At 39.0% G+C, this 20,179-nt stretch overlaps 1 protein-coding gene across 5 annotated transcripts in view; it reads right to left on the reverse strand.

The window, feature by feature from the left end:
- Positions 1-419: 419 nt before the first annotated feature.
- The window catches only part of LOC139745040 (mitogen-activated protein kinase kinase kinase kinase 4-like), a 132,570-nt gene continuing 112,810 nt past the window's right edge, over positions 420-20,179 (reverse strand). For 2 of the 5 annotated variants that reach the window (XM_071655457.1, XM_071655454.1), the window contains 14 exons: positions 13,876-14,018; positions 13,197-13,252; positions 12,442-12,536; positions 11,841-12,020; positions 11,204-11,356; positions 8,921-9,170; positions 7,624-7,767; positions 6,580-6,662; positions 5,620-5,796; positions 4,815-4,964; positions 3,951-4,029; positions 2,815-2,895; positions 2,096-2,235; positions 420-1,593 (listed from right to left, as the gene is read on the reverse strand). In XM_071655457.1, coding sequence (XP_071511558.1) covers positions 1,516-1,593; positions 2,096-2,235; positions 2,815-2,895; positions 3,951-4,029; positions 4,815-4,964; positions 5,620-5,796; positions 6,580-6,662; positions 7,624-7,767; positions 8,921-9,170; positions 11,204-11,356; positions 11,841-12,020; positions 12,442-12,536; positions 13,197-13,252; positions 13,876-14,018 — 1,809 coding nt within the window. In that variant the 3' untranslated portion in view covers positions 420-1,515. Of the gene's footprint in view, positions 1,594-2,095; positions 2,236-2,814; positions 2,896-3,950; positions 4,030-4,814; positions 4,965-5,619; positions 5,797-6,579; positions 6,663-7,623; positions 7,768-8,920; positions 9,174-11,203; positions 11,357-11,840; positions 12,021-12,441; positions 12,537-13,196; positions 13,253-13,875; positions 14,019-20,179 lie in introns of all 5 variants that reach the window. The other 3 variants (XM_071655456.1, XM_071655453.1, XM_071655455.1) reach the window with 2 other exon arrangements.

The raw sequence follows: 20,179 nt of genomic DNA on the forward strand, positions 1-20,179 counted from the left end.
TTATCAGCACCATTTCTCGTAAAATATCCTGTCGCACGCATTCTCTACAAACATAAAAACAATGACTTGCAAGAGGGCAAATATCTCGCAATCGGGATTATTAAATGCTGGTACCATCTCACCACATCCACAATTACAACTCTCTGTAAATTTTACTTCAAACACAATGCAAAATACTATATCATTACACATCTAGTTACTCTCTTCAATGTTTTGACTCGTCACTGGCTATAAGAATTTGCTCCACATATCATATGTGCATATGCAGCATACCCCATGAACATGGAGGCACACACAAATTACGGAAAGCCTTGAATATTTTGCAGTCTGGAAAGTTTCATATGTTCCGCCCATGGCGATATACCAGAGCAAACGACTATGCATTGAAGATACAGGAGAATATTTGTATGCACATGCATATCCAAATTTAACATGTGGACAATCAGAATTTACACTAATGTGTAGAACAGTCAGTAAAATTAGAAACATGAGAATTGTGGCTCTTTAGGCGGAGTGCAAAAACGCAGTCTCTCAAAACACTTCCACTTTTACAGTCCATACAAAGTTTTTGTACACTCATTTCAACACCCTGTATTGCTCAAACTGCTTCGGGATCTCATCTATACCGAACTTCTGACTTCTTTCCATGAAAGAATTCAAGCTAGCTTTTCCCCGATACTGATATTATGTACTCACTGGGAACCACTTCAAAGCTTACAAAATATTATTTCCCGTATGAACATGATATACACGACAGTAGTTAATGGAGCATACACTTTCACATTATCTAGAAAGTGGAACTTTCAGACATAACATGCACATACAGTTGTGGGCATAGTAGTACACATCAGAAGTGGGTGAGGTATGATACACAGGAGGAGTACCCAAACAAGATACTGATACTTCATGGATGACTTGCTTGGTTAGCATCACATTTAGATGTCCAGCAAGATCAGACATTTTCCACAGCTGAACAATTCCTTTAAGCATACTCCTTATTGTTAAAACATTGAGGATCAGTTACAAAATGTTAAAAGAGAGAGAAGTGTGAATATTTCACGTCTTCACTTAAAATCAGAGATGTTCTCTGATGGTTTGGGAGCAATCTCCTTTAATAGCCAAGCAAATTCTTGACATTGCAGGGCAAGACAGTTACAGGGGGAAAAAAAACAGTCCCTCTATGCTACATCTCCCCTCATTTCAGTGGACAGCTCCGCTGCTTAATGCACAACATATGCATAGCAACGGAACATTCCATTACCTTATGGGTGGAGCAGAACTGATGACTTTTAAACATTTGAAGTTGATTCACCGTATCTGCATTCACCAAATGGAGGACAGTTCCACTGCTCTTGCTTAATGTGTGAAAGCCTCACTATGTCACCTACATGGCTGAATGGTACATTCCACTTGCTGTGGAGATGCCTAGCTAGTGCGGGAGCTTCCATTCATCTGGAGGTGAAACTTCAGTCCTGGGCTCGCAGGACCAATGGACAGCCTTCTTCCCGCTGTTGACTACCAGTTGCCGAGGCCTGCTCGTAGCGTTAAGAAGTAGACTTGTGAGTTGGACGGCCGAATTGATGCAAAGAACACCTATGAAATCAGGAGAGAGTGGGAAAAAATAACAGTTTGCTCAACAGCCAATCACTTAACCTTTTGTAGGTCAAGGCAGCCTTAATCAGCTATACTTCAAAGTGCTCTGGAACATGGATTATGGTTGAACATGGTGCAGATATCAAGATGATGACGATGAAAATCACAGCTTGATGAAAATCATTCCTTGAAAAAAGCCCCATTTACAAATGTACCTTGATGTCAAACAATAGCTTCTTTCTCTGAATTGCTACCGTTGACATTACAATTGCTGTGACATTTTACATACAAGCAAGTTTATGTTAAAATTCAGAAGAACAGCTTCACGTTAAAATTCAGAAGAACAGCTTCACACAGAGAAATCTACTTTGAGATTGGCAAAAAATCTTGCGGTCTGGGAGTCTTTGCTCACTTCACAGCTATCCTGACTTTCTGTTCCTCTTCCTGTCCTAATATGTTCCGATAAAATGTAGAAAATCTTACGAGGGACGATGAAGCTCACCTTGTCATTTCGCTCGCAAAGGAAGCGAAGCTGCTGGCTGCGTTTGTGCATGAAGACCCCATCCAGGTGACCCGTCTCCGCTGACCGGATCTCAATGGCCTTGTTTCCCCAGCCCATGATCTGACCGGTGCTGATGTAGGCTGTGTGGACAGAGAAAGATGGACAGAGGGATGGATGAACCAAGAACCAGCACGCATACGGAGATTCATTTAACATGATGGCGACACACATGAGCAATCTAAAGGTTACAAGGTACATATCCTTTTTGCAAATGTTGCGAAATTTTGCATGGTTGACAAATAAAGTCTCCAACATTGTGTACGATATTATAAGATAATACACCTCAGAGTCTCTAAAAGAGAAATGCAAAACTAACCCCATTTCACTTGAGAATATGCTCTCCTTTTGTACCGAGAATGACAGTTACAATTTTTTAGGGTCTGAATAAATTCACTGGAAATCTATTGTATTGTTTCCCCTTCCATCATTAACAAGTTTGAATTTTTATCTTTCTGAGGAGTGACATGATGAACTGCGAGCAAATACCCATGCTCTAATATTCCAACATTGCTATGTTGGATAGTCATAATGCGGACAAGGCTTATCAACAATCCCTTCTTTCAGTGTATCTCATATCCAGCAGAATAATGACCAGTTCACGCAAGGCGAGAGATTTGAATGAGGTCACAGGATAAAGAAGGAGCATCTAATGGTCTTACCGACGGAGGCAGGCAGCTCTCCCCATTGGAGGATGACATCCTTGAAGGGGACCCCCTTGGTATCCACGAAGACACCTTCGTCTGGGAAGAAGAGGAGATGGAGGGAAACCCATTGATGTGTTATCAAAGCAAATTCATGAGGATCGACACACAAACTAATCCTGCTGTAAAAAGACCTGGGGCCCGTTGCATAAAAGTTACTAGCAAAGTTACTGGCAACAATACTCAACAGCCAATCAAAATCAAGAATTCCATGGAAGTTACCATTGGATGGTAAAGTTACCATAATAGTAACTTTTATGCAATGGGTCCCAGGCACCCTTGCAACAGCAAACACATTTCACGACGCATCCACATAATTTCTCACTTTTTTAAGCTTAGACAACAATGCCCATCTATTTGACATGAGTATGGATTGTGGAGCATGTAAGTATGACTGACAAGTGAAGTTGAGGGCAAACTAGGGGAAAGCTCTTCCACTGGTATCTGAATGAACCCTCTTATGCCACTCTCCGTTTTGCTGTATATTATGTAAAACCGGAAACATTCGCAGCATGACACCTTTTTTGCTGCAGAAAACTTATGTGAATCGCTCCTGGCATTTAGGGAAATTGCATAAACCAAGCTTTTGCATTCATTTTACTTCTGCGAATCTTGGCTCTTCACGAAATTTGCAAAAGTTTCATGCACACAAAAATGTTTGGTTTTACAGAAACCATTCCACCTCAACATTGTTATCTCCACAGTCTGCATTCTGGTTCATTTCAAGTTACTCCAGTACATTGATTCCTTTTCCTTGCCCTCAACAGTCTCTTACAGGGACTCCATGATATCAAACTGATGAGTTTAATCAATGTTTTGAAAAACTCAGACGTCCAGGCAGTGGTTACATACTGAAAAGGTGGAAATTTTTGCACACTTTGCAGGACATGAAACTACATTGTAGCGAGAAAATAAAAACATGCAATCTTTTTGCTTGTTCTATGTAACAATATTTCATATCTTGATTTCGCGAAAGTACATGTATAAACAAGTGAAATTCATCTTGCGGTTGAGCGTGCAAAAAATAAATCACACGAAAATATTCACTTCTATAGGACACAAGTGTTGTTAGACATCTCTCAAGGGATACTCACTGTTGAAGCAGAGCAGGAGGTATTTGCCCTGAGAATTCGGGAGGATGACGATGCAGTACGGTGTAATGGTACCCAGCTCCTTATCGAATGAAAAAAGATTCACACACACTCAAAGTAAGCATTTATTATCGGCGCATAGCGCATTATCAATCAGTGTCATAGAGATGCAATTTAGTTAATTTAAGGGTAACTTTGCACTGACGTCTGTAGGTTTGATAGTCATCTGTGCCCGTCGATCTCATTATTTTCTGAGGCAAGTGTACACAATCATCCCCTAAAATTTTCAAATGATTAAATGTGACATTTCCCTTGCCCCCTCCCCCCCCCCCCCACAAAAAAAAAATAGCATGTGTGATTTAAATTTGATTTTCAGGATTATGAAAACTGAACAATGACTGCATGGAGCATGGTGTCTCATGGCACTGATAAAGCACTGTGTACAACTGCAAAAAAATGATATTGTTTTCTTTTTTTATGGGGGCAGAGAGGGGTGGAACATAAGCCTTCTATAATCATAGACATATCATGTGTAATCCATAATTCACCAAGCAATTCTTTCGAAAGAAGGGCAGATTGTCTAACATTACAATTACCAAGAAGATGTCAAAACAGCCACTATCTACTTTTGAAAACGATAGTAGTGCAATTTACCATGCCAATCATATCTTTGATATACAGTGTACTAGTAAACTGGTTTCATACACACTTCAATTTTGTGTTATTTTCAATAAGAGATCAATTGACATTCCCTTAGTCCCGCAAGTAATGTTTTGTGTTTCTATGCTATGAACTTCACAAAATTGCTATAATGGAATTCTCCTTTCCAGACTGCATGCTTTATGAGAAATTCCTGCTTTATAGTACCTGAGGAGGTGTGTAGATATCCTGAACAGACGCTGAGTCGAGGTCGATGGCATGGAATCCATTGACCGAACCATAGATGACCTTTAGCCTCTGGTTGTCCTCCACAGTCAGGTCAACGATCAGAGGTCGATGAACCAAGTTGGGGAAAGACTGCAAGTGGACAAGAAAACAAATGACCAATGACACACTCTTGATCACAACTTTTATTGGGTATGTGGGAATATCATTTGCACAAGTGATTGAAAGACATGACCTTTCGAAATGACTTTAGATATCAATCCCACAGGAAAATAGTTTCTTTTCCAAACCAACTTTATTCACGTCTCCCGACATCTCTTTTTGAATTATTATTTCACCAAATCGTTCACAATTCTGGCGGTTCCCAAAAAAATGTTACAGGGGTTCATGCCTTAAAGTACAATTCCATATCATGTTACAGGTTGACTTGAATAACTACGGTAAAATCAAACGAAATAGAATAATAGATGCATCATCAGAATTGAACATGAACAAAAAAAAAAACAGAATTGTCAAGATTAACATGATTTTATCAGATACTGATAATGGTCATAATTAATGACAGAGGTGATAATGTCATCAATTCACATCTTTCTTCATTAGTCTGTATACAGTAATATCATAAGAATCACCTTTTTTGGCTAATAATTCAGCATTTGCAACCCTTTCCCCCTAAAGTTATTGATCCAAATTTACAGTGACACAACAATGCATAACAAAAGTTCAGTGTGAAGTATACAAGTTCTACTTTTTGAAGACACAAAGCTAAGATGGCACTGACACGCACCTTGAATGCCATGAACTTGTGGTAGGGCTTGGGGGCCCAGGCGTAGATCTCAATGCTGTCCTTGAGGGCGATGACGAGGAACTTGATCTTCTCGTATTTGATGATCTTGTAGTGGATGCAGCCTTCCAGGTCGCCCACTGACAGGAATCCACTCTTTCTCTTGTCCATGGTCTGTTGCTAGGAGACAGAAATGAAAGGAGATGGTGATGATGATGATGATGATGATGATGATGATAGTAATAATAACACCAACAATAATAGCATAACTATTGATAACAATAATTATAGTGATAACAATAATCAAATCATAGCTAGAAAACAAAGAATCAAAGTTTGTGTACAGAAGTTTAGATTGTCCAGATACAAAAATCAAAAACAAAACAAAAGAAAACAAATCAAAACAGATCAAACCCAAAACACAACAAAGATTGCTGACATGGATAGTTTAATAAAATAACATTCAATATTCCCCAAATATGTTATGACCATAACAAAACCTCAGTAACAGTGTGTGCTTTTCAACAGCAATAATTTGATGATGTATCTCAAGCATTTCAAAACCATGTCTATGCATATACAACTTATTTTATCTTTATTTGCAAGCACTAGTACTTGATTGAATAATAGCTGCATACCAATGGCCACTATGTACTAGTAATTGCCACTTATCTGCACTTCAGATGTTTATGTTATTTGTTGGCAGCCATGTACGAGTTTGCAGAATCAGTAGATATGAATCCATCATTATACACCCTTGTGACATTTGCAGTGAACAACAATTCTCTAGGCAGGAGGCACTGTGCATATACATTGTATTATTACAAAGAAATAATGAAATGAATGTGATTCAGTACCCAATGTTTCAATACATGCATACATATACACTGAGGGAATTATTTTCCCAGAAGTAATTTTTGACATGAAAGTGCCAATAAATGGCAGCTTTAATGAGAGACTTACGTTGGCCTGGGCCTCCCCCTCTCCTCGGACGATCTTTTGCTTCAACCATGATAGGAAGTACGTTCTTAGTTTGTTCTTCTTGCCTGCACAAACAGTAAAATACAAATCAAAAGTCAGGGCGATAAAAAAAAAAATGAAAGAATTGCATTGTGGATACATATGTACAATGTTGGCATGAATGCTTAAACTACCAACACATACTTTCTTCTTTTTTTTTTTTCTCATAAAATTGCCATACTTTGTTTGATGCTTTCAAATGAGAGCATGATTATTTTCAGGGAGGCAACAACCTCTCAACAACTACAGTGTAAGTAATTCTGCTATTTTGCATAAACTTTCCCATAGAAACTTCAAAAGGAAGTCAATGTGTCTTTCACCATCTTTTGTTGCATTTTGTGTGCAGTGAATTTTTGTGTATATTTTTTGTCTTTTTTTTTACCCTAGTTCCTGTTATATGTCTCATAATGTATTATATTAACTGTACATGCCAAATATTTTGCGAGGTTTTTATTTTCGCAAATTTCGCGAGTCAGGTGCTATTCACAAAATAAAAGACGCGCGAAAATATTGACTCTGATCCCGATGTTGATGTGACATATGCCTGTACATTTCTCCATTCAGTACAGGACTACACGATTGCGAATTTCTCCACTCACGAAATCGTCAAGAATTCCCGATTCGCGAAAATTTAGACTCGCAAAATATATGGCACATACAGTACGCTAAGCCTGCTTCTGTTGTTGATTAGATGTGATTAATTTGTTTATTGTTATGCCATGTTTTGTTTGAGTTCAGTTCTTGTTGCTGATGTAGCGTTGTATTCATTACCTCTCTGAAAAACAGCCTTACATGGCTGATTGAGGGCATCTTATCCCATGATTAGATTAATAAAATAACACAAATAAATAAACCCACTCAAAATATTGTCACTAATGAACATTATGTAACAATGTTAGCTTTCTTTAATTCCTCTATAACCTGCATCAATGTTGTTTGATTATTTGTTTACATATCTCTCTATGTTTGTTTATTTCACACACTTACCCGCTATACAGACGAGAATGTTTTGGCTCTCCAGGACGTCCATCTGCTGGAAGCGTTTTCTTGAGATGAGGGGATAAACCTTCCCCTCTCCAGACCGGTCTAATAACATCAGGCCACTGTCGGTTCCTATTAACAAGTTCACACCTGTAGAGGGCAGCAGAGGAGATGATGCATAAATGACATTCATCATGACAGGACATTACTGAAAAGTCAGAAATTTTTGCACGCGTGAAACTTTTGCAATTTTAGCGGGGAGCCAAGATTCGCCGAAATAAAACGCATGCAAATGTATTTTTCAACACAATGCATTGAATGCCAGCGGTGATTGCGGACGTTTTATGCCGCAAAAAAGGCCATCGGCTCCAACTCGTGAGAGCTTCATGCTGTGACTGCCGGTAGTTTAACAGTACCACTATCCAGTCACGTTCGACCACATACACGCCAACAAGAGATCAGTTAACAATGTCTCAATATCTCTTAAAAACACACTCAAGAGCCTACGTGTCAATGCCTCAAGTAGATATTACCCAAAGGAAAAATAAAAGAGCTTAATTATTAATGTGAGAAAGCCTGTTTGACAAGAAATCTAATATACACCATGTACAGTGTCATATGATAAAGATACCTCAACTTCTATTTGCCCTTGGAATGTACAGTGTAAGCTTTTTCTAAATAGGCCTCTACAATCTTGCTGTCAATATGAGTAAATCCTAGCTTCTCCTCCAGTAATAGACCGCGCCTCACACTACACGGACGAACTTGCAAACAAACCCGATTCTCATAAAACTGTGAGACATATGGCTTTCTGTTCGAAAGAAAGGACGGCGATTTAGCTCAATTTGAGTGATAAAAATTGTCTGAATATATCTCTTTAATAATACATCTGACCAATTACTGCAGCTCTTGATGTCATTCTAATGCCACAGAAACTCTTGTGAAATATTGGCTGTACATGAAATTATGACATAAATGTAGGCCATCTAAAATACAAATAAATGAACATAAATCTCCTGTGCAGACTTAAAAAAAATTACTTTGGTAAAATAACAGGATACTGCAAATTTTCACTGTATATTTATTTTTGCATTTTTTGGCTAGCACGAATTCCAAAAATATCTTCACATATTTCTCTGTACATTTTAAATGGGATGACAGTTGCACAGCGTGGATTCAAGAACCCGCGAATATGTTTTTGAGCAGCTCAGTGTGGAAAATTAAATAGCACAAAAATATAAACGTATACAGTAAATCAATTTCTTATTTCTTTTTTTCTCTCTTTCCAAGAGAGCGCCCTCACCCCAGAGCGAAGCACAAAGGATCTCTGAGTTGAACTTCTTCCTGTATTTCCGGATCTCCGGCATGTCGTTGAGACTCTCGGGCGTCGTCGGCTTCACGTTGACCGAGATGTTCGACCCGCGGCGGGGGTGTTGCGACGTGCTCGCGTTCGTGGGGCTCGCCCCGAAGCCGAACGCGGAGAAGGACGGCTGCTTGTGCATCGGCGTCTTTGAGCCGCCGCTGCCGTTGGATGCCATGATTGCCTGCCGGTACTGCTAAGACGAGACAGAGGGAAGCATGACACAATTTAAGTAACATATGACACCCATTTCATGAGGAGGTTTAGGATTACTGCAGGTTAGAATAATCAGAAAATTTGTTTTCATAAGAGAATAAAGTTTATATAGACTTTCCTTTCACGGTTACTATCCATGCACACTATCACATGCTTGAGCAGTGGTTCAACACCAAGTGATAAAGAACATCAAATGAAAGAGAAAAAAAAAACAGTCTGGGTCTTGAACCCTTCACCTGCAGCTTAAAATGCTAAAGTGGCACTTCTAACAGTTAATGGCAGTAACATGATGAGGTTGGAATAAACACCCAATGCCTCACCTCTTTTTGAAAATTCTCTCTTGGTCTTTACAAAGAAGATAACAACAATGCGGATCAAGCCTGCCATTTTTGTAATACTGACAGAGAAAAACAGCAAATGGATCACCTAGAGAAATATCACTTACATTGTGACAACTGAAATAATTGGCAGCTGACTGGCTGTTTTCCAGCTGCTTTTATGGAAACAGCAATTATTGACAGCTACATGTGGGATATTTGTTCAAAGCCCGCACAAATCGATGACTGAACCCTAACTGCACTGGGGGGGGGGGGGGGGGGGGGGGCCTCGGAGGCCCCCCCCCTCGACATTTCGCACGATTACTCTGCAACACGCAATGCTCTCGCCGCGATGCTCCATGACTTTTTTCTTTTGAGTTTCCCGCACATTTTGACACCAAATTTGTGACGCCCGGGAGTACGGTTCTGAAGTTAAATGACTTTTTTGTACATGCACGTGAGGCCAAAAATGGCTAAAAAATGTGATTTTGTGTACAAAGTCAATGCAAATTGAGTTTTTTCGCATGGTTCATATAAATATGCTTATTTTTACTCTCAATGGCTAAAATTAGTTTGTTTTAGGAGTATTATGCTTCAAAAAGTGTCTGTGACAAATTTTGTTACAAAAACAACAAAAACAAAAGGTCGAAAAACAAAGAAATACATAAGAAATTCATGGAACAATAAAATAAATAAGAAATTGATTTTGATACCGAATTTTTTTTCAAGTACATTTGTTAAGAATGCCACAAAGAATAATTATACCAAAAATGAGCACTTTTGGAGCTTTATTTACTGATTTAGACGAAAGATTCTGATTTCTCGCATAAATTATCATAATTAATCAAAATAAAATAAAAGAAGACTATTTTCTAAAATTTAAAACACGATCTTGTAGATTACATCGCACACTACCATTGTGCAAAGTTCCGCGGCGATCGCGCGATCCACAGCCGAGATCTTAGGGGGGCCCTTGAGGCCCCCCCCCCCCCCCCCCCCCCCCCCCCCCCCCCCCAGTCTTTCGAGCTACCAAATAGCCCAGTCTTTTTAGGGTGAAGTTAAATGCTGTATGATCGCCCTGAGTTTTGAAAGCCTGTGACATTAATTATCTACTCATAACATCTCTGTCACCAGAGACCAGCTCTGTTAAGAATACTAATTCTACTTTCAGTGTGTCTACATTACCAGTGCCAGTTCAAGAGGAGTGATACTTTTGTCTCAAACTATTATTACACATGCCAGAGCATATTTTAGATCTGATTAGCATCATGACAACATTAACACATAAATCACACAAACTTGAGTTTAAGTCGTAAGGCCCGTTTACACCAAGTACGGTACGGGCAACGGGCCAGCTTTTTGCCAAAAGGAACCATGTCTGGTTCTGTTACAACATCACTTCCCCGCTAGTGATTTTGTTACATAATTAATCTTCTACTGCTGATTTTGTTGCTTTTGATTCTGATATAAGAATAACATTTAGGGTGATTTTGTACCGAATTACAGATTTTTTTTTTAACAGAACCAGAAATGGTTCTTTTTGGCGCACCACAGCAAAAACCCCAGACTGTTGCCCGTACCGTGCTCGGTGTTAACGCGCCATTACTCCTACACTTCCTGTACACCTAGAATATTATGACACCTCTGGGATTTATGATGTTGGCGAGAGTAGAGGGGAATTCACTGGCCCTACCTCATTGGACGACGCTTTGTCCTGCGGGCCCTGACTCCTGGAGGAGGCCCCAATGGGACTCTGCTGCTGGGGGAGCAGGTCGGGGAGAACGTCGCTGCTTCCTGGCCCCGTGTTGATCTCCAGGCTACCCGGCCTGACCGGCTCCTTGGGAATCTATAGGCAGGACACGTGAAAGAGGAGGAAGAAGATGGAGAGGAAAAGGAGGGGGGAGGGGGTAAGGAAGGGGAGGACCATGGTTACGTCATGGGTTTCAGAGTGTCCCTTGTTTTCATTGACTGGTGATACTGCTTGTAGCCAGCCATGCCAATTAGCTGAGGTGAAGACCATGTCAACTCAAAACTCTCCCACTGGTTGGTTCACAGATGAGTATCATATTGAATAAATAATGCTTTTGATCCATGATTCAGCAAATGTAACCATTTTCAAAAAATCAGTTATGTGGTTGTTGCCTGCTACCTGTACTAGTACAGTTTCATGATAACATGTCAAATAACAAAATTCTATAACTTTCCTATCTTAGGTCCAAATTTGATTAAGCCTTAACCATTCTGTGTGTATGACTTTATTCTTCTTTATATACGAGCCAATTTGAACTTGGTGTAAACTTTCATTCAAAGGTGAAAGGTCATCGTCTTACCCGTCTGCTGACGATAGGGCTCCCTCTGTTGTTGGCTTGGGAAAGGCCGTCGTCTTTCCTCTGGGCGTGGGGTGAGTCCCGGGGCGAGCCGTGGCCGGACCGGGGCCGCTGCTGAGGGGGCGTACTGCGCCCCGAGGGCTGGACCACACCCCGCACCTGTCTGCTTGGTGCCATGTCAAGCTGAAAAAGAAAGGGGGAAAAAAAAATATGTGATTGAAAAGGGTGTAAAGTTTCATGGATTTTGAGAGTCTACTGCCTCACTATTCTCTCCGGACAAATATGTTGATTTAATATACATTGTACACTCATTCTTCAAGACAAGTACTGATTACATTATCATGTAGTCTTTCTTCTTTTGAAAGAAGATGAGAGAAAAAAGAGCAAAGAGCAGATTTAAAAGAAAGAAGATTCCAAAAGAAACAGCTGTTACATCATTCATTACAGTTTTACATCATTTGCGTATGGATGCAAACTAGTACATAAATCGAAGAAAGAACATCAATGAGCATTCACATGGAGCAAGTTGGTGACAGTTTTAAGCCCTAGAGAAAAAGGACGCCCTCTTCAGACCGAACTGTGTACATGGTAGGTCGCACTTTACCTGCGTTCTGCTGGGACCTGGCTTGGCGTTCTTCCCTGGAACGAAACTTGTCGTACTCTCTGTGCTTTCCACGCTGTCGTTGCTAGCATTAGGGTCTGAAACCCAAAGACAAATTCAAAAACGTGCTAATCTCAACTTGCCTAAACTACAATGTATGATCAGACTACAGAGTTATGAGATGTTCAGGCATACACAGGTGCACTAGGGCTTATAGATGAACATACTGCAATGCCATACTTGTACCAGCTACTCTATTCTCTTACTCCGAGACAGCACTTTGACATGTTGCTAAAGGTATTGTGCATCATATGAAGATAGTAAACACTATCATGACTACATTATATCATTTATCATCAATATTATCAACATTACTTTAAGTATAATTACTGTCATTATCATTATTGGTATCATCATATTTGATGTTATCACATTTGTCAATACTATTATTGTTATTGTTATCACTACTGTACGAGCTGAAATTTTCGCGCACAGATGTTTTCGCGAATTGTTACTTGGAGGACATTTTCGCGTGTTGTTAATTTAGCGGTTGCGAGGGTCTAACTGAACTTACTTATTCACCGTTATTATCTTTGTGTGTTGTTATTTTCGCGCTTCAAAGGCGATTCGCGAAAATAAAACCACCGCGAAAATTTCAGCTCGTACAGTATCATCATTATTATTATCATCATCAGTATCATGACTCTAATAACTTTTGCTGTCTTCATTTTCATTACATTTCATTTCAGCTAACTCACCTTCTTTGATAACAAATGTCTCTAACGTGTCCGCATTGTAAGACGGTGTTCCTGGTCTGCATATCAAAAGAGAAAAAATAACAACAAATGAACAAACACCGAATGAAACATCAGAGAGAAACAGAAGTTTACATCAAATATGACCACATATATTAGAGACTAACCACATCATTTAATTCTGTGTCAACTGGTTTGAAATGCTAGTAGTCCGGTTGATGGGTTATTGGACAGTCACTCAAGACAAGTTGCTGCTGCTTAATTCAAGTATGTGTATCTTGTGCATGCAGGCAAGGATCGGGTTGGCCTTTTGGTCATCCTGGATTAGTTTTCTGAGCACATTTCAAACAGAGAACCACCAGAAAAAGTTAGCTCTTCCAGTCAGTTCAATTCTACTACATCCTGTGCGAATTCTACGTTTAATATACAATTTTTTTGTAGATTGACAACATAAAGGCATGTCATCTTTTTTTTTTCTGATTTCCATTTTTTTTCTAATTTTCCTCTTCTCCTACCAGAGCAAAAACAACAACAAAATATCTGAATGAATCACAAAGTGCAAACAAGATGTCTCAATATCTTTTTTTTTTTTTTTAATGCATAGGAAGAATAACTGTGGGGATTGACCACACCCTGGCCTATTGCCATGACAACCAATCAAGCAAAGGAGGAATCATCTCACAGAGGTTTGGGAGCATCTGATGCAGGAATCGTTCCGTCGCCTCCGCCCACTCCGGCCACCTCTTCCTCCTCATCGTCATCGTCGTCCTCGTCTACCTTTTCGCCAGCGATGGCGCTCAGCTGGGCAGCAAGTGCAACTAGGTCCTGAAAAAGGGGATGGGGGAAAGTTTGACTCTTTACTTTCGCATCACTTATGCCTTATGAAAAAAAGAAAACAACAAGAAAGAAAAGGACTTCTGTAAAAATGGGCCAAACAATCTCTGCCATTTGCCTCTCAAGTTCACTTATAGTTGACAATCTGTTCAATTTCAAATTTGCACACATAATTAACAAATCTGTTCTCTGGAAAACTTCAACGTGAAAGATCTTCTGGAGAGTTTGATACATTCTGAGCCTTTCTCCTTTATTCTTCTATCTAGTGGGGAAGACTGACATTTTGATAATGTTAATAAACAATGCAAGCACTAAAAGTGTTTTGTTTATTCAAAAGGAATTAAAATCATGGTAAACCAAGAAAAGTTTGTAATACTGAGAAGAATCCAAATTCTTCTGTGATCATTTCCCACCCTCCCCTTATTTTTAATCAAGTACTCAAAAAGTTCGCCAAAGGTGACATAAAGCACTCTGCATGAATTAATGGAAAAGACGTGAGCTACAACCAGAGAGACTTATGTAATGTACATTCTACGTCAATGTGTCAGGAATTTGTAAAGTGACAGTTTGTGGAGTGATAGCCCTTTTTTTTTGTGAGAATCGAAAGCTCATGAGTGTGAAAGTACGAAGAATTATCTACTGATGTATAAAATGAAGGGTAGAATGGTTGCGTGGGTGGTGGTAAGAGTGATCTCGCTCTCTTCAGAATGGTGGTAGCATGTGCTTTCTTGATCAGGCTGGGAAGACCAGGAAATCAGTGCGACAACACTTCATATTGGTTGTCGCACTTTGCGTACACAACAGACAGAAGATGGTGACATGGGCTTTAATGTGTAGGTCTTATTATCTTTGCTGCTGAAAAAAATGACTAGCATGATGTGAATGTAATTTGTAACCTAGTATATTTTTCCTTCTGATAGATCAAAATACATTAATTCCCCAGTCACAAAAACTGGTTTCGTACGGGAGTACCATATAATTAGTTAGTTTAGTAATCTCTTACTTTCAAGAGTACCGTACTTGAAATTTGTTTATTCATTTCACAGAACTATAGAGACAGCAAAGAGTGTTAACCACAGGCAAGAATTTGGACATTAATAAAAATGATGGTATGATTACAATAATCGGAAAGAGAATATCAGAGCATATTAGATGCATATATTTAGGACTCGGGGCTGTCTTTTTAAAAATTTTTTCCTCCTCAGTATTGGTGGAATAAAATGATTTGTGATACTGGCATTTAAATTTCGAAGCAGGAAGTGAGCAGGGAGACACTTACAGAGAAAAAGCAAAACCCACAACCATAAGATGCAATGGTCAAAATGCACTCAAAGAAGAATCAGATAAATCAATGCAAAAAACCTCTTATAGTTTGTAGCATGTTTAGTCAAGACACTGAAAAACCAAAGTAGGGCACTTCAAGTAAATCAGAGACACTCCAGCACCAATATTACAGGAAATAGAAACAAATATTAAAGTGTTTCAAACTCTACTATGTTTTCCCAAAGTAAACTTTTGCCCATGCATATAATACATACATGTATACTTCTTATCTTCTAAAAATCAAATTATAGAAAATGAAATGTGTCAAACACCACCATTTTCCCCCAAAAAGTAAACTCTTGCCCATGCATATACATAATAGACCTTCTTTATCATTGTTGATGGTGACTAAAATGTGCCCCAAGGCATACAAAAATGGCCCTGTAACAAAATGTCCCTGCATCACTGTGGTCTACAGCTACTCAAACCTAATCAATAAAACTGTCTTCTGGGCGTTAGGGGGTCAAAAACTCATCACAAAAATTAGGAGCTGAATGCACAGATTACTCTTGCCATGGGAATCATGAGATTGCATGGTCTTAGACGCTGATTCACTGCAACTTTGGAGATATATAATGTATAAAATAATATTGATGAGTTTAATTCTGTCACACAAAATCAACTTACAGTAGATGCAAATTATCAACAGCAATTCGGATTTCTTCACCAAAATATTGTACCATGGAATTTTTTTTCTCGAATATTTCATAAATCTTATTCTGCGCCCTTTTTGTAATTGTACAGGCCAAAAATATATCGAAAACAAAACCTAGACTTTTAACACAGGCAGTAATATTCAAATTAAGACAAAAATAAACCTCATACTTTAATAGCTCAAATGAAAGCTGTGGAGCCATGACATATTTGACTGATAAATTTGAACACACATTGGGCAATAATTGGTTTTAAAAAAAATGAGAGAAAGTGACAAAATTAGAAACATTATTTGCAGAGACAAAAAAAAGAGGATATCACTTATTTGCCCTCATAAAATAGATCATAAGCAAGAGGGGAGAACAATAAAAAAGAATGTAACTAGCAGCAGAGGGAAGATCTGTGTGCAATCTTTACCTCAGCTAGTGATTACTCAATAGCCCCATGTATAGTAAATGGTGTACGTGAATAAAAAAAATCTAAACTAATACCGAGTGGGTATGGAAAGATTTGTTTCCACTAAAGTGTTTGAGGAGTGAGTGTGCGTGGCTGACAAACTAATTGTGAAATTAAAGGCATCATGAAATTGAAGGCATAATGAGACCAAAGGCAATGTGTATCATGTTGAACTGTATGCTGGTTGTCACAGGAATGGAAAAGAAAATCAATTGATGGGCCACATAAAAGGTAGGGTCAACACAGTGATGCTTTTAATACTACGTTATATTTCTATTCTATATATGCTTGAACATTTTAATATTGTGTGTGCTTTTTCACAGTGCTGAGGAGTACTTATGACATATTTAAATATCATCATATCATATCATGTTGGTTTCATTGGGGAAGATGGTTAAAGCACCAGAAGGGTGTTTCTCAAATGTACAACTGTGTAGGTGGTGGATGAGTGAAGAGAAATGAAACACACACAGCCCCTATAGCTTTGCACATGACATTACTATGCATTAAGTAGCATCAATGGAGATGGCAATCAGGAAGTGGTGAGGTACTTTCCTACTCGCCCCACCCTGCCCCACCCTGCCCCACCCTGCCTCAACCTGCCTCACTATGCCTTGCCATGCCCCACCCTGCCCTGCCCAATGAAGCCCCACTCCATCTCTTCATGGGTGTATAATGATTGTAATGTTTGGTTTCACAGGAATGAAGTTGTATCATTTTCCTAGTTTTCTATTAAAAAGTATTCAGGAACCTCTTCTCATTGCCACACCCTGTCCAACCCTGTAAAGGTCCATTCCATCTCTCCCTGAATGTGTGGTGGCCGGAAATGATTGGAAAGTATGGTTTCACACAAATTAAGTAATTCTTCAACAAGTTTTCAGGCATTTCTCTGCACTGCCCTGCCCTGCCCTACCCGGCCCTACCCTGCCCCGCCCTGTGCAAACTCCAAAGGTCCATCCCATACCTCTTCTTTTGTGCATGATGGTGGCAAATGACTGCAATGTATGGTTTGACACAAGTTTGGTAGTACTCTTCCAATGGGTGCTTGGGTACTCTAACAGGCACTTCCCCACCATGCGACACCCTACCACGCCCTGCCCCACCCTACGAAGCTACTCAATCTGTTAGCTCATCTCTGTCAGACTGCCTGTCAGTACTTAGAAGTGGCATCTCTACTACCCCATTACTTACTACATTCACTTATTTCCCTAGACTTTTAACAGGGTCTACAAACTTTCCATATTGTCACTGGGGCGACAAGACCTCGTATCTACAAAATGTCAAATGTTCAGGACAGCCAAAAAACATGGCGGCCAAAGTACTGTATCCAATGGGATACACATGTCTTTCACATGCCGTGGTGGCTTCATTTTTGGGGTAAGACATCTAGGATTTGGACAGGACATCACTTAACTGATTATATGACCATTAAGCCAAAAAGGTCATTTTCACCAAAATTGCAAATACAAGGTCTTGTCACCCCAGCGACGATATGCTACGGGTTAACCAACTACTGGAATGGTCAACAAACTTTTCAAAATAAAAGAGATGCGGCAGTCAGTGGATACGTAACTATGGTAATGATTGTGATGTACTGGAGTATGCATGGAGCATGAATTACTGTTAACTGGGTTAATACTCAAGGTCACTGGTTGCCATGACAACTTCGTGACTTTTCAAACCAAAGCGATGTGAGAACAGCCACTTTTGCATCTCATTCCAAACAATGTGACGGCCTTCTGAATGCAATGTTTGCATGTGAAATCGACGCACACGTCCACAGTTGACGCATGTGTTAATTGTCGTGAATGTTTGAAGGTGGACACAATAATTGCCTTGTATGATTTGTATGTAAATGTGGAAGAAATTGTTTGAATAAGAAATATACAAGAGAAAGAGTGGAAGACGGAGAAACTAAAAAAGACGATGTAACATGTAAAGCAAAGCTGGATAAGGTGCTTCAGACAGAGCTTTCACACAAAACGATAATATGGAATAAAAAACACAGCACTCATACCATATGAAACAGAAACAAACAAACAAACAAACAAAACAGAATACTGAAGAAAAAAAAAACAGAGGATAGAATAGATGAAGATGATACATTCCAGCAAAAACTCTTCAATCATCATTTTCATATTTTTCTTTCTACCTCCTACAAGGGTGAGCAGTCACAGCCGGGTAGCGACATGGAACAGAGATTCACATGGAATAAACATCAGAAATATAAAGAAGATTGATAATATCAATAATGTACAGATTATTGCTAAATCTACTACACGTTCCAGATATGACGAGTTCACATGTACATTATCACAAATGCAAATGCGTGAAAAATATCTTGTATGCATGCCAGCAATACATGGCAGTCATTTTTAAAGTTTTACTAACGACAATATCAACACTTAGTCTCTCAAATAATTAAAGATTGTCATTCATTCAAAAAGGCGTGAATGTCCATTCCCCCTTTTCCATTCTTACTATTTCGTCTTTCTAGCCACGTTCAAAGAGCCTTGCTAAAAAAAAAAAATCACTGTGGCCTGACCCTTTCTGATGATGAAATTACCTATGAACTAAACATTTATTCATATGGATTTTTTTTTACATCTGCAATTTTAAAATTGAGTTTGAATATTCATGAAATGCGTAACAAACTGCAGTGTAATGATCACTAGATATGGCGCAGTCGCATATAGACAAAGCAACAGTCATGATCTCGCCATATCTTAGGAGAAATTTAGAACTTGTGGATACTAAATACGAACAATTAATACATCAACGACAACAAAAACAGACAATTTCCCCATCCATACTGTCTACTGTACATACATAAATCTACGATGTGAACACAACTTTGGGTTGCCTGCAGTACAGTCGTGGTCCAGGGTAGATTGTATATATTATATAGTATCACACAAACATTTGTGAATATTGCAACTTGTTGTAACGGCCATTACCATGGCAACAGCAAAAATGCTCACAACTGATTCTCCATTACCATGTTGCAGTGGCAATTATTGTCATGTTTTTTTTATTTAACCACTGAATATTATTATGAAATGGGATTCAGTTGTATTTTTTTTTCTCTAGTCTCTCAAATTGCCACTGTCCAGAGAACTGGACACCAATCAAAACAAATCAGATTCTAATCTCATATGACATGACACACTGCTTGGAAATTTAATTTGACATATGAATCCGTTTCTATTTACTTAATAAATTTGCCATATGTATTTAAGAAAGTGCACTGCATTTCCATTATTGTGGCAGCCATTTTGCGGATGGATTCGCCATGCAATGAAGTACTTCTCGCTGGCTGACGAATGATTAGATTGGACTTTTCACATTTTTTTTTTTTTTTTTTTTTTAAATCATGGACAAACATTGCTAGGGACTTCTGGACATTCCCGGACTCAGGAAACAAGATGATGTCTACTTCTACGATGAACATATCATGCAGGAAGATGACGAGTGTACTATGTACAAGAAAAAAAGCCTTGCTTTCGTCCTTGTATGTCATATAGTACAACTAGACCAATTTGACTGCTGTACACAGTTGACTGGGATGCTATGGCCTGTTCATGCAATTACAACATTAACATTTAGAGGCAGTTCACGGATCTTGATTACTGCCCTTGGGAATTGACCCTTCGTCCTCTTAGTGCATAAAAAATATTTTCTGAATTGATTTCATCTATCGTACCATTTACTTTCCCATT

Source organism: Diadema antillarum, unplaced genomic scaffold (assembly GCF_040938485.1).
Source record: "Diadema antillarum isolate AM-2024a unplaced genomic scaffold, OU_Dant_1.0 seq00001231_RagTag, whole genome shotgun sequence".
Taxonomy (NCBI): Eukaryota; Metazoa; Echinodermata; class Echinoidea; order Diadematoida; family Diadematidae; genus Diadema; species Diadema antillarum.